A 17160-nucleotide genomic window follows, 5' to 3' on the forward strand; every position below is an offset into this window, starting at 1 on the left:
CTCTTTTTCGTTTATACACATTATATTGACATATGCTCATATGAGTAGTTATTCTTATTTCGCTGTAGTTACACATTTTATTTCTCTTAATTTAATAAAATATGTTAATTGTAAGGTAAACTAAAAATAATTATTCATATAAACATATCAATATAATGTGTATAAACGAACAAGAGGATCGATTTTTCAGAAATATCTCGATTAGTATGCATTCTAGAAGAAAAATGTATAGAACCTTTATTATGTAGAATTTAATTCTGCAGAGAAAAGGTTATATGCATCTTTTCATAGAATCGAATATTTAATGAGTTATCAGCGAAAAACTGTAAAATTCTTCAAAAATTATATTTGATCGCAATGAGGCACGTGTTTCCATCATTTGTCAGGCCGCAGGTTTCAACCACTGTAGTTTCTCATCAAATACTAGTGTTTTTTAAGGATCCATCAAAAAAATTTGTTTTAACGACCACCCTAATATACATATAATAATAATATTGAAAAATATTATGTCAGTATTAGGTATTTTATTCCTATATGAACAATTAAGCTTACTGTATATTCAATGACAATCTTCAAGCTCTATTATATGGTATATATTAATAATAGCCAAAGATTTTGCACTAGTAAATGCGCGCGTTGACTTTTTTTTATTCTTTATTCTATAAGTAAGCTAGCATATCTTTAATATTCTCAAGCCTATTGCTTCTAAGCAATTCAGACTATTCATGATTCATATCATGCCCACTACAGACTCTAGAAGCACGACAAAAATAAGCCGTTTTTCAGAATTTCTCATCGTAAAATCCCCCTGCAGAGTAACTATTATTATTACTCGTAGAGCGAGTGATTTTTTTTATTAGATTCTATGGGAAAACACACTTCTCACACATATACAAAACAGTTATTCTTTATTCCCTTTGCATAGTAAATTTCTTTAAAATTGGCCAGCAATCGAACACAGCTCCTCAGAACAAAACAATATGTCTACTAAATATATGATTTTAGAGGAAAGACTTGTCTGAAATGCAAAAAGCAGCCATATAGACTATATAGTTGATTCAGGTTCGATATGAGCGTAGCTATGGCCGGAACTTGATCTTTTTCTACCTTTTATTTTAAAATAACAAAATACTTACGACTGGAAGCACGCTCAAACAAAGTTGCGAAAAATACATATTTGTATACTTAGGCTGCTCCGATCTTTATGAAATTTTCGCACAATATTTTTCTCAACTGATATATACATTTAAAACCCCCAAACATAATAAAAATACCCTTTTTTTCATTGTCGTAATGGTATGAATCCTTAAGCTAAATTTAGCTTTAAAAAACTTTTTAAAACCCATATTACTAGAAAAACTTTGGCGACCAAATTAAAAGGAGCACCACTCAATATCATTACCATCGTAGTCATTATCTCTATGTACAAAAGGCGGCTTCATTCTATCTTTAGTTTTTTCACTGCAAATCTTCAAATTAGAATTATCACTTTAATACATGTATTTCTTTACTATCTGCCAACAGACGTATAGTTTTAAAAAGGCTTTTTTGTGGTTTAAGTGCGAATGTGCATTACTAAAAAGCATAAACTCGTTCAATCTCATCAATCAGATAATTATAATGATAATCAACGTAGATTCAAAGAGAGATAGTTGACTAATTTCTCGACATATATCATATATATCCCCCTCGTTTCTCTTATAGTTCAGCCATAAGAGACTACCTTTACACATCGATTGAAAATAAAGCTTCATTTCTATTTACGCCGACAAATACCAAATTTTGTGTAAGTTATTTCGACGAATAATAGAAATATACGAAGCAAAGATTAAAAATATATTTATTATTAAAGTGTATACATAAATAAAAGTCTTAATGTCTTAACCATTCATTACTTTTGAAATTGATCTGAAAGTTAACATTTGATAAATATCTACCTTTATCAATGGATAAACATAAGATTTACATATAATAAAATTAATATAATTATTCTATTAATAATTTACTTTATACGTTTAATGATCATAATTAAGCACAATCTTTATATCATATTCCAATTTAAAACATTATAATTCATCTATAATGGTATTATTAATTTCATTAAAATACCTATCGTATGTTTCGTTAAATAATTTATAAACTATATTCGACCACTTTGTAACATATTCTGTAACATCTTTCAATAAAACTATACTCAGCTTGTGATATTTTATTAAAGATATATTAGTATTTCTTTCTATGTATTGAAAAATAATGTCAGATTGCTCATTGTTATACAAGGGAGCCACAGTAATAAATACAGTGCTCATAAAAGCCATGACAAATGTGACCAATACCGTAAAAGCTAAAAATTTGCATAGAACACCACTTAAGGATGCGATTTTTGTTGATTTCTGATTCTTACATGATTTTGTTTTGTTCGATTCGGTAGAGAGGGTTTCGTTTCTAACATCATTGAAGTCCTTTTTGCTATTATTCGTAAGATTTAGTTTTGAGCTTTGCTTTTCAGCATTCTTTCTCTTTTTCTTCTTTGATTCCTTCTTTTTCTCCTCAGGTTTTTGTTCTGCTAACATATAATACAACATAGTTGTAAGAGAAATTTGATATGCAAAAAATATAAGTAAGTAATTTACCTGTTTCTAAATTTATTTTTTTTTGTTCTTCCATTTTCTCTTCTAGCTGAATCTTGAGGGTGGTTAAATATGAGACAATATTCTTGGCGCACATTTGGCAATCCTTATTGTTATTACAAGGACCTGCTACCATAGATACTGCATGTGTTAATGGGTTGTCTTTTAAATCGAGCCATTTCAAATTTTTCAATTCGCTCATACTCAGAGGTAGCCTGCTTATCTGAATTAAACAAAGGTAGAACATAAAAGCTTTCATTATACATTGTATTATATTATAATATTTTAATATTAACCTTATTGGCATAAAGATCCAAATACTTCAATTGCCTCATTTCTCCTATATCCTCGGGTATTTCAGCCAACATATTTTTACTTAGATCAAGCTTCACTATTTGTGTCAAAGTCACAAAATTTTTCTACAAAAGAATACCAAAAACATTAATTCAAAAAGTAATTTTAATCACGAATAGATACCTACGGGTAACGAAGCAATCATATTGCCCGATAAATCTAAATTTGTCACTTTCCTCAGTGTAGCCTGTAATTCATCAGATTAAAATTGTTTATTTCTTTACTGAAAATTTAATAAAAATTAATTTAAAGCTGGATGTAATACTAACAATCTCTTTAACAGGGACGTCTTCCAGCTCGCTGACACTAAGGTTGAGTACTTCATCTTTAACCTTGTCTTTGATTGTTTTTAAATTCATTTTGATTGTCATTTTCGTAGTTTTCTTTAGAATGATACAATCACAATGAAAATATCTTATTATTTTGTAAAAACTACTACTTTATTACATGCTTTATCAAGAATCTACTTCTCAACATAAGCAAAATACTATTGAAATATATATATTCACACACACTGTAATAAAATTATTAAAATCATATCAAATGAGACGAAACAGAATAAACTATCGTTTGTTTAAAATTTTAATTTGTTATTATAATTGCTCGAACAACTTAATTGGTGTATGTCTCGTTCGTTTTCACACAATATTTCGTATGATTCGATCGTGGCGATCGTGCAGTGTCGTGACTGTCGTGTTGTGCACGGTGACGGTACGGTGGTGACGGTGGTGACGGCGCCCTTCGACCGGTCGACCGTCGTACTCTCGTATCGTATTCGTATATCATCGACCATGCATCTCCTGCAGTCTCCACGTAAGCAATCGATATGTATGTATGTAGTACATGGTTTTCGTCCACCTCAACATACATACATATGTACATACTACACACACATACGGGCCTAAGGCCCGGTGTCATAAGTCTTGTTTAAGCTGGATTAAGTTAATTATGCTGTATTCTACGTGACATAAAGTATAGCATAATTAACTTGAACCAGCTTTAAAACAAAACTGGTGGCCCCAGAACTTTAAGGGTTACAGAATCCCACTACTGATGTATTTAGAGACGCCATATCAGAATTCTTTCTTACGTTTACGAACACTGTTTTCTCTCCCACGTGCATGCGCCGCGTGTGTATAATTGTCAATGCAGTCAATGATGGAAAAACTTGTTATTACTAGTAAGTTCATTTTTATAATTGTTATTTATTAGAAAGTATCATGAATATTTTTTTTTTTCAAATTAAAAACCATATCTTTTAGGCCCAACTAATTCTAAAATTGCTCAAGGTAAGAATTTAACAGGGATACCTAGAATTTTAAGAGATATGGCTGTAGATGTCCACAATAACATACAACAATGGAATAATTTACATTTGCGTGGCTTGTCTATTTTAAAAACAATTTGTTATTTAAAGTCAGCTGAGGTTTATACCCAAGATGTACAAGGACAATGTGATAAATTAGAAGAAATCTGTAGCTCATTAGTAAGAAGAAAGGCTTTTGTTTAAAATTTGTACATTTTAAATAAAAATAAATATGTTTATTTTTGTAGGATCAGATTATTCAAAGCTTGTCACAAATAAATGATCAAGTTAAAAATATTTCTGCTCTGCACAGGCTGCCAGATAAATTATTTAAATCGTGGCCAATTTCTTCGTTCAGTAAGTAAACTTTATTACTTACATTTATGAATGTATGAGTAAAGTTTGTATATTTTCAGGCAATGTGACTGAAATAATACACAAAGCATTTAATAACGAAGCCAAAGTTAAACGTGAAATTTATGAAAATATAGCTCATTATTCTTCAGAATCTACCAAAATGCTACATCTTGCTGCCTGGGTACATCAACCTTTTCTACCTTATAATCTTTCCATAATATTAGAGTCATTACTGATTGAGACTGGGCATAGGTAGCACATTTGCATATAGGACAAAATTATGTAGAAATCATAAGTAAAAATTTAGAGCCACTTTTTGTACTCATTCCATTTAATTTTATAAAATAAATAAAGTCAATACCTACATCTAAAATTAATGATTTTTTCAAATTGCCCATTTTCCAAGATCATCAAATACCTAAACAAAATTTTTGAAAAGGATAGTGTTTTAAAATTGTTAAATCATTGTATAAGTCTTTAAATTAAATTGTAAATGCGTATTATTGATAAAAAAAAATGGAGTTTATTGTAGAAGGCTGTTTTAAATTTGGTTTAATTTTCTTTCAGGAAATAAATTGGTGTATTGAAATGTAAATAAAGAAGTTAGTTCATTGTCATAATCCTCACATTTTTATTGTGACTTGATTAAGTGCAGTTTAACCACAAAATAAAATATAATTATGACATAAAAATATATACATATACATATAAATATATATATATATATATATAGGCCAATTAAATATAATTTTTACATATTATTCTTTACCACAAATATTGGGTTTATAATGGTTTTTGAGAAATACAGGTGTAATTATGTTCTGTTTGTTATGTAAATTTTTAAAATCTGCTTATTATTAAAGTATACTGTGTGTATGAAAAATCGATATTATACTGATTCTCAAAAATAGAATATTTAATATTATAACTATACAATTATTACTTACTATATATATAGTTAAGGAATAACATGACTGGAATCACAAGTTTAGCTATACATCATAAGCATAGTTGGAATATGCTTATGAATATGAAAACAATTATATGCAAACCTTAATATCTACAAGCTGTATTATAATCATAATGAAAACTATAATATTAAACTTAAGCAATTGCACTTTTACATATTAGGCATTTCAAACTTCAATTGATAGATACTTCTGTTTTGTAATGAATTTTCCTTTATCAGATCTCTGCAATTTATTCTACAAATTATATATGTAGTTGCGCGCAGGCAACCCATCGCTATAGTAAAATACGCGTCGTGATTGATTAATTTTAGTCATTTGGTCAGCATTTAGTAAGCGCTGAGTAATCCTGTACATACGCAGCTATTATTTCCATAAAATAATCGAACCGAAACCCATGTTTATTATATACATATTGAAAATAAACAGAGAAGATAGTATACATTTAAATGAATCAAATGCAACGGAATATACAAAAATTCGTTAAAATTGAGAAATAGGTTCATTTGTAAGAAATATCTACACCAGTTACATCTAAATCATGTACAATTTCAAACAACTGCGAAAATTACTATACACTGTATATATATGTATATTTATTATAGAGTAAATTATTTTTGGAATTTTATCCAAAAATCAACTTCTAGTATCCCTATTAAATTCTTCACTTAACACTTCAAAATCAAGTTCTGCGTCTAAGTTAGCATTACTAGGTATTAAATTACTTTCCAAAATGTTATCAGCCATAATATTTTTTAATCTTTCAGATACCAATTCATCAACCAAATTGGATTGATCAACTAAATGTAGTTGTTCAACTAATTTTTCATCTATTAATAAATTCTTATCTATAGTCCCGCTTGTATTTAAAATGTCTAAGTGAGTTATATGATCATATTGTGTTATTTTGTTCATATCAATATTTTCCGAACCACCAAATATATTAGTATTGCAATTTGCTGAAATAATTGGTGCTGAATCTTGTAGGATAGGTAGACCATCTGTTATTTTACATATTGAGGTAGGTGATATTTTAGACGTCGAGACGTCTATAGATGATACTTCAGCTTTAATGGAATTTGGTCTTGATTTAGTCATTGGTACTGTATCTGTCATCAATTTGTCCAAATCTTTCGAAAAATTCTCAGTATCACTTTCTTTGCTGTTTAACTCTTTTTGCACTTTTATATAACTACTTGCATTTTCTTCTTGATATGAGGAATTACTTTTAGCCTCTAATTTTGCATAGTTTTGCTCCATAGGCTCTAACTTAATAAGTGCTTCTTCGATAGATTGCAACTTTGGTTCATAATTATTTTCAATCTTAGAAAATGTTGAATTACAATTTACTGAATCCAAATTATCTCTTAATTTATTTAGTCCTTTCAAAGCCTCCAATTTCTGAAAGCTCTGCAATTTCGATGTATTGATATCAACCTTTTGAAACCCAGGATTATCAGAAATTTGATTTTGAATTTCAGGATTTGAAATTAAAAGTTTTGACACATTATTAGATTTACTTGCTTTAATATTATTTACTAAACTCGGATTTCTTCGCATCAATGTCAATGCTGACAAAACTTCTGGGCAAGTTGGATTGGTCAGTGCGTCATTTCTCCTTTCATTAATAAAATCTGATACGCTTAAATCTGAACTTTCTGAAAACCCACTGGACATCCGTTCCTCAGCATTATCTTTCGTTTCTTCCGAGTGAGTCAATTTTTGCATTTTAAGGGGAGGATCGTCAGTACTATACTCATTTGGTAATGATTCTTCCGTATTCCTCAAAGCTGCATTATTAATTTTATAAATACCTGGATTTAACCCTAATGCATCGCAGAGAAGCTCTTCACTAATGTCAATTAAATTCTTGTTATGACATTCTTCTTCCTCATTAGCTGCAGTTAACATAATTCCAGCTTTTTCACGTACCTTGTTCATCAATTGTTTTAGTTCGTTTAAAAAATTTCTTACATTGTTCTCGGATTTTGAAACAAGCAGATCAAATAGCGATTGCGCATTAAGTACGGGCTTTGTAGCTATTTTAATTATTTCTACATTTTCGCATACTGATATAGCCTCTTTTAATTTAATCTGTCTTCGTTCCGACTTTGCTTCGGGTGTAACATAAGCCCATGGACCACGTTTTTTGCCCTTGCGCTTCAATGGATCTTGACCATTAGCTTGTTTCAATTCAGGATCTGGTGTTGAAGGAGGTAATTGTTCTGGACTGCCATGATCAGGATGCATTTCAAAATGCCTAGCCATCCTAGTCCTTCCTAAATAAATTTTATTACAGGTAGGGCACCTAAAATGATCTGAAATTTTTCGTTTGGGAACTTCTAGACCTGTCAGTAAATCTTTAGCTGATTCTTCATCTTCCAGTTTATCACTGTTAGTATTATAGTCGCTGTAACCACCATCTGAATCATCTAAATCTGGTTGCAAGAAATCTAAATGATGCAAGTGTTTATAGTCTCGTACCATGTGTCTAGGGGGCCTTGATAGTCTACCAGAACGCGTTCTTGCCACTACCTTCTTCCGTTCATCCTTTTAAAATATAATAATAACTTATAAATAAATATACTATTTTATTACTCATATAGCACACTTGACTAAAAGTTATCCTATAGACATAATTTAATCATGCAATTGACTAAAAGACACCTAAAAGATGCCTTTAAGTTATTTGGTGCTATATGGGATAGATTAAACATGGTCAGCTAAGAATTAACCCAACAATACTAACCTTAATTTCTTCCTGTTCATCATCAGGAATTGGAGTTGGTTTTGGTGGGAGTACAGAAGATCTGATTGAATTTTTTTTAGGTCTACCACGTTTACCCACGGTACGATTTTTTACTAAATTTCCTGGACTCCTTATTCGCAAATCAAGTTCTTCTGGAAACACTACCCTGTATAAATAAGATAATTTAATTAATAGACTGAAAAAAAAACAGCACCAGATATATCAAGGATCAGAATATAACTTTTATGAATCTAAGCCTGTGTACAATGTGCTAGCCCTTGAAATTTATACTCTCAAGAAAACAAGACTTTTGTAGAACAAACCTGTAAACAACTCTTTCATTTGAATTAACTGCTTCCTGACTACGTTGCTGTAAAACATGTGCAATTTGCTTTAGCTGTGTCTGGGTTAAACGTTGTACACTATATTTAACAAATTAATATATATTTTAGTTCAAGTATGCGAATCATTTCTACAACAACTATTAGATATTTTGTTTCAGTTACCTATGAAATGTTTGACCTTGCTGAACAATTTGTATAGGATTTTCACTTGATCCTAATGGCTTTGTTGTATCTGTAGCTTCTAAAGTAATCTCCGATGGTTTTACCATATTAATTGTGGTAGGTTTAGATTTTCTTTGTACTCTACCGGATGTACCATTAGAAACAGAATTATTTTTTTGCTTGGTAATACCATTTTGTATTATATTGGCATTACCACACGTACCATTAATTTGAGAAACAGATTTTTGTGTTAAATTCTTTAACCCATTTGTGATATTACCAATATTTTGAGAATTAATATTAATATTTTGTTTATTAGCATTCTTAAAAACAAACTTTTTTTGAGGTTTTAATATTGATACAGTAGATGGATTCTGTGTGGATCTTAAAATAGATGTAGAGTTTGTATTAACTGCCTTTATGTCTTGTGCCTTTACAATTGAAGTAGATCTAATTACAACAGGAGAATTTGTTTGAAGCATGTTCTTTGCAGTTGTTGTTGTTACTCCTTTTTTTCCAATGTTTCCAGGCATTTTTATCACTTGGGAAGGGATTTGCAATGATTTTAAAAATGTTGAATGAACATTAGGCACTGCACCTGAATTTGTTATGATTTGTGAAGTTTTAGCAACGTTATTAGAAGAGGGTTTACCCACTGGTGTTAAAAATTGTTGAACATTTCCTTTGAAAGATGATGTTTGTGATGATTTAACTAATGGTGAAAAACGAATAGGTGACACTATTATATTTTGTGCTGCTCCTGAAATATTGTTTAGAACTGCATTAGAAATTTGTGTAGGATTAACATCTTGATTTGTGATTTGGCAAGCTCCAGCTAATATTTGTGAAGAAACAGCATTAGCATTAATAAGTTGTGTGGTATCCGGCATGGCCTTTACGATTTGAGGCTGTAAAGTATTGACCATTGTTGCTTTAGAAAACAATAGTGAATTGGAGCTTATATTATTAGCAATAGAATGCATAGTATTATATTGATTTCCAACAGCATTTGAAATTTTATTAGAACTGTGTAATAATCTAATATTTTTATTTGGTTTTAAAATTGTTTGCGCTGGTTTTATAATGAACTGTGACGATGGTAATAACACTGGTAATTTTTGTAGTATTTGTGCTTGAGAGTTTGATATTATATTCTTCTGTTGATTTTGTACTATATTTTGTTCATTGGTAAATTGTGCATTACTATTAGAGGATGCTTGAACTTGAACATCTCCATTTTTGAGGGTATGTAACTCTGTCTGGTCTAAAATCAACGTTTGAGCATTTAAATCTTCTCGAATTGTACAACTATTAGCTGATATACCTATTTGTGAGCAGCATTCGTTCTGTCCTTGTAAATTAATTCCACTTAAACGTATACCATTATCAATATTATGTTCTTGTAAACCTCTGCCATGTGAAATATCGTGAATGTGCCATTCCTCGAAATTTATGTTACCAGACTTTGTTAATGAGCCAACATCATTTTTGTGAGTATCACCAGTTTGAAAGTTTAGTTGCTCTAAAGCAATAGTGCTGGACGTAGAAAGAGAAGTTTGCTCCTCTACAATAGAGCTCTCTTGCCTAATAAGATTTTCTTGAATGCCAGAAACATTGCTATCATCAACCTGTTGGTATGTAACCTCTTGGTTAGGGTTAACTTCAAAGGTTAACCCCAATGCCATTGCTTGTGCTGGAGTTAGATGAATTGTCTGAGAATCATTATCATCACTCTGTAGAAAAGCCACGAATTCGTTTCCTTGATCGTCATCACCTACAACTTGTTGAAAAGCTTGCTGAAGAAGATCAGAACTACTAGAAGGTATTGATTCATTTGTAAACACAGTAGAGTTTGAAATTTCGGCCATATCCAATTCTATTTGATTATAACTGCTCTCAAAGTATTATTATGGTCTTCGAAACAGAAAATTTCATATTTCAAATAACCAATGTCCAATATTGTTAAATTTACTTAAGTTGTGTCGAAAATTGGTTATACATTACAGCGCACTACACAAATCCACGCGTTTACCCAAATACTCCTATACACCTATACAAAAGCCAAAGCATGTAGTAAAGCGATGTCGGAAAGAAGTCGGAAACACCAACTTTCTATAGTGACCAACCTACAAACAGAAAACCTATATGTGCAAAAAGCGTGAGAACTCTTAACGGGAATCCGTATACCGACATTACAGGGCGAAAACTATTTCGCATGCAGCGTCGTCATTTGTTGACGGATTGTAAAGTTATTACAGGTTTTTGGAAATGCCAGAAGCTTATCTACTAAGCTACGTTAGGAAAATTAACCAAAAATGAAAAAGAAATTTTTGTTTAAATAAATATATTAACATTATTGAGAAACAACAATTAAATCGCAAAATCCCCCAACGTACTTTACTAGATAATGTTCATACGTTTCCAAAAAGTCCACATAAATGCAAATCCGGTAAGAAATGACGATGCTGCATGCGAAATAAATAATGGAAGAATTTCGTGTTCGGGAAGTCGCCAACACGAAATTCTTCCATTATTTATTTCGCATGCAGCATCGTCATTTCTTGCCGGATTTGCATTTATGTGGACTTTTTGGAAACGTATGAACATTATCTAGTAAAGTACGTTGGGGGATTTTGCGATTTAATTGTTGTTTCTCAATAATGATAATATATTTATTTAAACAAAAATTTTGTTTCATTTTTGGTTAATTTTCCTACGTAACTTAGTAGATAAGCTTCTGGCATTTCCAAAAACCTGAAATAACTTTACAATCCATCAACAAATGACGACGCTACATGCAAAATAGTTTTCCCCCTGTAATGTCGGTATACGGATTCCCGTTAAGAAGTATGCCACGGAGAAAATATTGTTGGTTAACGTTAGTGTCATGTGGCGTGTTCCGTTATTGATTGCCAGAACTAAAAACTATATTTAACGTCACACAAATGATAGATTTTCAATATTCACAGTTAATAACGGAACACGATCCAACTTATCCATAAAAAATTGCAAGAGGGAAAGGAAAGGGGAGAAGTAACTCTTTAAACTTGTGTTGGGGGGTGGGTTAGGTTGTTAGGAGTGTTAGGCTTAGGACCATGTTAGAAAACAATAGGAGGATGGAAGAAGTGTCAAATAAGTAGTTCTATCACTGTGCTAATCTGTAATAATGACATATAAACTTTTTAAAATGCACTGTAATACTTAAACTAAATAATAATTATAACAATATACTTCAATAACCATTTAAAAAATAATTTTGCGAACTACAATTTTACTGCAATGGCTGATAATATGGCAAAGAATTTTGCATCAGACGATTTTAATCCCGAAAAATGTAATTTTTATTAATATTTATTCGTTCATGTTCTGAATGAATTATTATAATTATATGTTATGAAACATCCTATAATATCTTTTTGAACATATTTGTTTCTTATTCAACTTATCACTAGGCCATAAATTAACTGTTATAACGTACGATTATTTTCAGTTGTAAAAGATCTTAGCGCTCAATGCGTCGGGGCTGATGAATTGAGAAAGCAACGTGCGAAAATCCAGGAACTTGCAGATAATACATCCGCTCAGCTTAAAAAAAATGTGTATCAAAACTATATGCAATTTATTGAGACGGCGAAAGAAATTTCTCACTTAGAGAGTGAGATGTATCAATTATCTCAGCTATTAAGTGAACAAAGATCTCTCTTAAGTACATTAGGATCAACTAGAGCAATGGGTGTTACTTTTGAGGAATTAACTGAATCTTGCCAAGAGAATTCAAATGATCCTGTTTCAAAAGAGGAAGAGCAAAAACAAAAACTGGTCAAATTACTGGAAAATGTGGAAGGGGCTATGGTCAGTTTTTAAATAACACCCTTTACATATTAATGACTAGTTTTGCATTTAAAGCAATAGAATGTTTTCATCCTTAGAGCTTAGCTGAAACCCCTGGCCGTGTATGCATACATGAAGGGTCACTGCTAGAATTAGATCCCGTTGAAGGAACACCATTAAAAAGAGTTCATGCCTACTTATTTAATGATATTGTTATGATAGCGTCTTGGTTAGCTACTGGTGGGAGGAGAGGTCCCCCTAGATATCGAATGCAAGCTGTGTATGACCTACAAAGTTTAGCTATTGTTAATGTTAGAGACCTTGGTACTGTAAAACTAGCATTCAAATTATTAGCTTTCCCTGATACCAGAGTGTTTCAGTGTGCAACTGCTATTAGTAAAGTAAGTGTGTTTGTAAATCAGTAATAGTTATTCTGGTTCTAATGAGTTTAATATGCCATTATAGAAAGAATGGTTGGATAAATGTGAACAGGCAAAGAAAGCAAAATTGGCTCAAGATAATCATGTTGAACCATCCGATAAGACGGATCAGAGCAAAGAAAACTGCGCAGCACCATCACGCTCAATGTCATTAGATTCAAATACATTAGGTAAAGAGTATGTTATTCATATATAAGCCACTTGAAAATACTTTCTTAAACATATTTCCTAGGTATGGAAGATTCAGAAGACTCAGAACATTATGAAATCCCTTCAGAATGGGTATTGGAAGTAGCAGAAGATTTGGATTCATGTATTGCGCAAAGACATTTTGAAGAGGCATATAGCCTTTTAGAAAAAGCTAGAGGTTATATAAGAGATACTCAGCAGACTCCGTTTATTAGTGAAATTCAGGTTAAAATTAATGATAGAAATCGTTCGCTTATTGATGTTTTAACAAAAGAATTAGAGTTTAGTGCTGAAGCAAAGTCAATACAAGGTGGAGGTTTAAGAAGTGCTAGACGTATTGTCAGACTCTTAATACAACTAAACAGAAGTGCTCAAGCTTGCCATTTGTATTTAAGATTTTGTAGCGCAGTACTGAAAGCAAGATTGAAAAGGATTAAAAAGGAAGGTGCTACAGTATCATATGTCAGTCAACTCAGTGCAATTGCCTTTAGCAATATTGTAGAAATGTCTAGAGAATTTTTGAAATTGTTCCCACAATCAACAAATTGTACATCGGGTAATATAGTTTACTGTAAAAACACATTATGCAATTGTTAGCAAGTGCAATTATTAATTGAATTAACTTTTTTCGTTTTGATAGGATTGGTAGTTTGGTGCAGTCAGGAAGTAAAGCATTTAACAACATACTTAGTGAAGCAGCTTTTTCATCCACAAGTTTCTCTTCATGTACTAGTTAAAAGTATAAGAGCAGTAAGGTGTCATTGCGACCAGCTTACACAACTTGGAATGGACTTTCGTTATCAGCTGGATGGACAGCTTAGAACTCCTGTGATTAAAGCTGTGCAAGAAACAGCAAATAATTATATTGAAAATATAAAGAATAATAAAGACTCTTGGGAACCGTCAAATTTTACGAGTCAAAATCATAGTAAGCTACTATCAGAGTTTAATGAACTTGGAATAGGCATACCAAGATCTTATGTAGCTAACGATTATTGGATATCATTAACTAACAATTTACTTCAGTTCTCAAAATTTTATATCACTTTTACTATGGATTGTTTGAGTGTAGTTACTCCTGAATTGATGACTGTGATAGAAGATACTTTGGTAAATGTAATGCAAACTGAAATAAGCTTCTTAACAACATCCATTGCGAATACTTTTCTTGGACGAAAGGTAATTTTAAAAAGTTATAGTCAGTATAAATAGAGAATAATAAATTATTAATTTTATATTTTACTTTTTAGAGGGATTTCATGTTAGATAATGCAGAGTATGTACGTTCTGTTGTTCTTGACCAAGCATTAGAATTATATAAATCGGTAACGAATAAAAAATTCCATAAACTAATTATTTTAAAAGAACAAATTAATTTCGAATCTGTATAGCTATTAAAAACTTTAAGTCGATTTACACCTAATTCCTCAAGTGTCTTTGATAGCCTACTAAACAATAGTTGCCAGTAATAATAAATTCCAATGATGCAAATGAAAAGACAATTCAAAATATCTCATCAAACATTCGTAAAATCAGTAATAAAATATTTTAATAAATTATCTAAGAAAGATGTTATGTATTTGAAACAACGCAGTGCCACTACTCAAAATACAAACTATTTTAAGTTTCTTAAAGGAGAAAGAAATAATGTTTAATATAATGCAAAAAAAATTAATCAAATATAAAAATTTGTATAATACTGTAAATATACAAGCGTTTATTTTATTTTTATGCAAAGAAATACATTCATTTACATATAAATTAATTTAATAAAGTTGTAACTCAATATCTAAAAGCACGAATCTTGAAGAGATTGGAAACATTCAAATCTATAATCTTAAGAGTTTTTTATTTGGAAACATAGCTCTTTCTAAATTTACTTAACAACTCATATTGCCACAGAATATGCAGTCTAATATAAACAAAATATTTACAAACTTTACGTTAGTTAAATACAATTTATAAGTTTCATAAAAGCTTGACTACTCAAAACTTTTATCTTTACTTTCTATTACACTATTATTTGATTCTAATTTTCTTTTCTTTGCACGTATATCAGCCAAAGTTTGTTCTATACTGCGCTGATCTTTTTTATTTTCACTAGGAACTGAAAAAGAAAAGTATACATCAAGGAATATATATATGCATATATTAACACCTAGTTTTTACTTACCACATCCATAACTACTATTAGCCTCTGTTTTTCTTGCAGCTTCCAGGGCTGCCTCTTTACCTATCAAATGTTGATATTTGTCTTTGTAATAACTGTTGGGAACAAATTTATCCTTTCGCTTTCGAGAACGTGCTATTTCTTCTTCTTCTTTAGCTTGTCTTTGTCTCTCTTCAGCCAATCTTTTAGCCTTTTCTTCATTCCATTCTTCACCTTTTCTTAAAGCATTTAATTGATCTTCAGTAGGCGCATGCTCCCTTTTAAAAAGCATTATGTAACGATCTATTTCTTCCTCACCAAATGAGTATGCCCATACATTTGCTATTTCTGCTACGTCATGTCTGACAAATATACATAAAGTTAATGAGTAAAAACAAAGCATCATAGTGAAATACATAATTGAAATGAACATACACCACGCTCCTTTGAATTTGATTCATAGGAGGAAATTTGTATTCCTTTAAAGCGTCATCTTCCAAAAATTTATTAATTTTTTCCTCGACCTATCACGATGTTGTGTAAATAAAAATTATTTATAATAAATAATCTACTTATGTCTAATTTACATGTGTTTTACCTTCTCCCTGAAAACTTTTAATTTATCGGCTTCAGCTTTTTGTTGTTTTTGAAATTCTTCACGTTGTTCTATAGGATAAAAATAAGTTAGTATATATATATATATATGTATATGGATACACGTCATTTACTTATGATAAAGGAAAGAAGAAAGGTTATGCCCTGACTTACTTTTCATCATAGCCTTTTGCTTGTCACTTATTGTCGGAGGCTTTTCCATTGAATTAAGGATGGAGCCAAGTAAATCCATATTTAAAAAATTTGTACAACTAATATTTTTACTTTAAAAATAATTTTTTTTATCGGGAAGTTTATGAAAACTCTACGATACCAGTGAATACCATGAAATACGCAAATGGCTATCATAAATATATGTATGTCAAAACTGTAAACTATTTTATTATTAAGAAAGTCTTGTGTGTTTATATAGTATTTCTAACTGCTCCAAAAAGTATTCAATAAAGTGAATTTTGTCGCATCTTTCATCTTCTTCTAACTAATAACCACCCAATCATGATTACTCGTCAGCAACTGCTTCAGGCTGCCTTCACATGCGGTGTAAGATACGCCCAGCACCCAGCAGCATGCTTGCGTATTATCGCGAAAATGATTTGATTGGTTAATACGTTTTAGCATAAGTTATGTTTACGCACCTTAATTACACCGCATGTGAAAGCAGCCTCAGTGTGTTATAAAAAAAGGACAAATTCTGAATCAAATGAAATAGCAGAGGTCAAAAGCAGAATAGGGGCACACCACACACCAGATATTCTCGGAGAAAAAATACTGCTTACTGCAGCAACTGCAGCTTACTGCTAGTAGTGCTTACTGCTTACCGCTGCTCACCACTGCTTACTGCTTATTTCTCATGGAGATGGAGAATACGTATGTGTGTATGTATACTATATGTATACATAAAGTTCATGCTATTTCTAAATTCGAATTGCTATTGGTATACCTGATGAACTGAATCGTTTTAAAAAATGCATAAGAAGTCGACGTATTTAAAATATTTATTATATTATTTTATAGATCTTTATAAATAATAAAAAGTAAAGAAATTGTTTAGGATTAAGAATTTCAA

General features: G+C 31.0%; 5 protein-coding genes across 10 annotated transcripts; 2 read left to right on the forward strand and 3 right to left on the reverse strand.

Moving 5' to 3' along the window:
* Positions 1-58: 58 nt before the first annotated feature.
* Positions 59-3681, reverse strand: LOC136772314 (leucine-rich repeat-containing protein 59-like). 2 transcript variants are annotated; one of them, XM_066725208.1, is made up of 5 exons: positions 3254-3681; positions 3112-3171; positions 2927-3049; positions 2634-2853; positions 59-2563 (listed from the first exon to the last, which is right to left on the reverse strand). In XM_066725208.1, exons 1-5 carry the CDS (start codon positions 3353-3355, stop codon positions 2067-2069), a joined length of 1002 nt encoding a protein of 333 aa, XP_066581305.1. In that variant the 5' UTR covers positions 3356-3681; the 3' UTR covers positions 59-2066. The 2 variants fall into 2 exon arrangements, with proteins under 2 accessions (XP_066581305.1, XP_066581304.1); XM_066725207.1 differs by having other exon boundaries at positions 60-2566; positions 3254-3678.
* A 206-nt stretch (positions 3682-3887) lies between these two features.
* Positions 3888-5086, forward strand: LOC136772315 (cyclin-dependent kinase 2-interacting protein). Its single transcript, XM_066725209.1, has 4 exons — positions 3888-4164; positions 4247-4470; positions 4539-4647; positions 4707-5086. Exons 1-4 carry the CDS (start codon positions 4131-4133, stop codon positions 4901-4903), a joined length of 564 nt encoding a protein of 187 aa, XP_066581306.1. The 5' UTR covers positions 3888-4130; the 3' UTR covers positions 4904-5086.
* A 311-nt stretch (positions 5087-5397) lies between these two features.
* LOC136772290 (serine-rich adhesin for platelets-like) lies at positions 5398-11040 on the reverse strand. 2 transcript variants are annotated; one of them, XM_066725171.1, is made up of 5 exons: positions 10195-11040; positions 8871-10134; positions 8688-8786; positions 8365-8530; positions 5398-8165 (listed from the first exon to the last, which is right to left on the reverse strand). In XM_066725171.1, the coding sequence occupies exons 1-5, from the start codon at positions 10736-10738 to the stop codon at positions 6252-6254; spliced, it is 3987 nt and encodes a 1328-aa protein (XP_066581268.1). In that variant the 5' UTR covers positions 10739-11040; the 3' UTR covers positions 5398-6251. The 2 variants fall into 2 exon arrangements, with proteins under 2 accessions (XP_066581268.1, XP_066581267.1); XM_066725170.1 differs by having other exon boundaries at positions 8871-11040.
* An 869-nt stretch (positions 11041-11909) lies between these two features.
* Exo84 (exocyst 84) lies at positions 11910-14889 on the forward strand. 2 transcript variants are annotated; one of them, XM_066725143.1, is made up of 7 exons: positions 11911-12204; positions 12361-12722; positions 12800-13102; positions 13167-13311; positions 13374-13886; positions 13971-14509; positions 14581-14889. In XM_066725143.1, the coding sequence occupies exons 1-7, from the start codon at positions 12150-12152 to the stop codon at positions 14719-14721; spliced, it is 2058 nt and encodes a 685-aa protein (XP_066581240.1). In that variant the 5' UTR covers positions 11911-12149; the 3' UTR covers positions 14722-14889. The 2 variants fall into 2 exon arrangements, with proteins under 2 accessions (XP_066581241.1, XP_066581240.1); XM_066725144.1 differs by lacking the exon at positions 12800-13102 and having other exon boundaries at positions 11910-12204.
* A 273-nt stretch (positions 14890-15162) lies between these two features.
* On the reverse strand, positions 15163-16909 carry LOC136772275 (sperm-associated antigen 7 homolog). 3 transcript variants are annotated; one of them, XM_066725146.1, is made up of 6 exons: positions 16730-16909; positions 16248-16572; positions 16078-16145; positions 15915-16003; positions 15504-15841; positions 15163-15437 (listed from the first exon to the last, which is right to left on the reverse strand). In XM_066725146.1, exons 2-6 carry the CDS (start codon positions 16324-16326, stop codon positions 15313-15315), a joined length of 699 nt encoding a protein of 232 aa, XP_066581243.1. In that variant the 5' UTR covers positions 16327-16572; positions 16730-16909; the 3' UTR covers positions 15163-15312. The 3 variants fall into 3 exon arrangements, with proteins under 3 accessions (XP_066581243.1, XP_066581244.1, XP_066581242.1); XM_066725147.1 differs by having other exon boundaries at positions 16840-16858; XM_066725145.1 differs by having other exon boundaries at positions 16248-16909.
* Positions 16910-17160: the final 251 nt, after the last annotated feature.

The sequence above is a fragment of the Prorops nasuta genome, unplaced genomic scaffold, assembly GCF_024137725.1.
Source record: "Prorops nasuta isolate Cenicafe-Biocafe unplaced genomic scaffold, Cenicafe_Pnas_1.2 PNAS00004, whole genome shotgun sequence".
Taxonomy (NCBI): domain Eukaryota; kingdom Metazoa; phylum Arthropoda; class Insecta; order Hymenoptera; family Bethylidae; genus Prorops; species Prorops nasuta.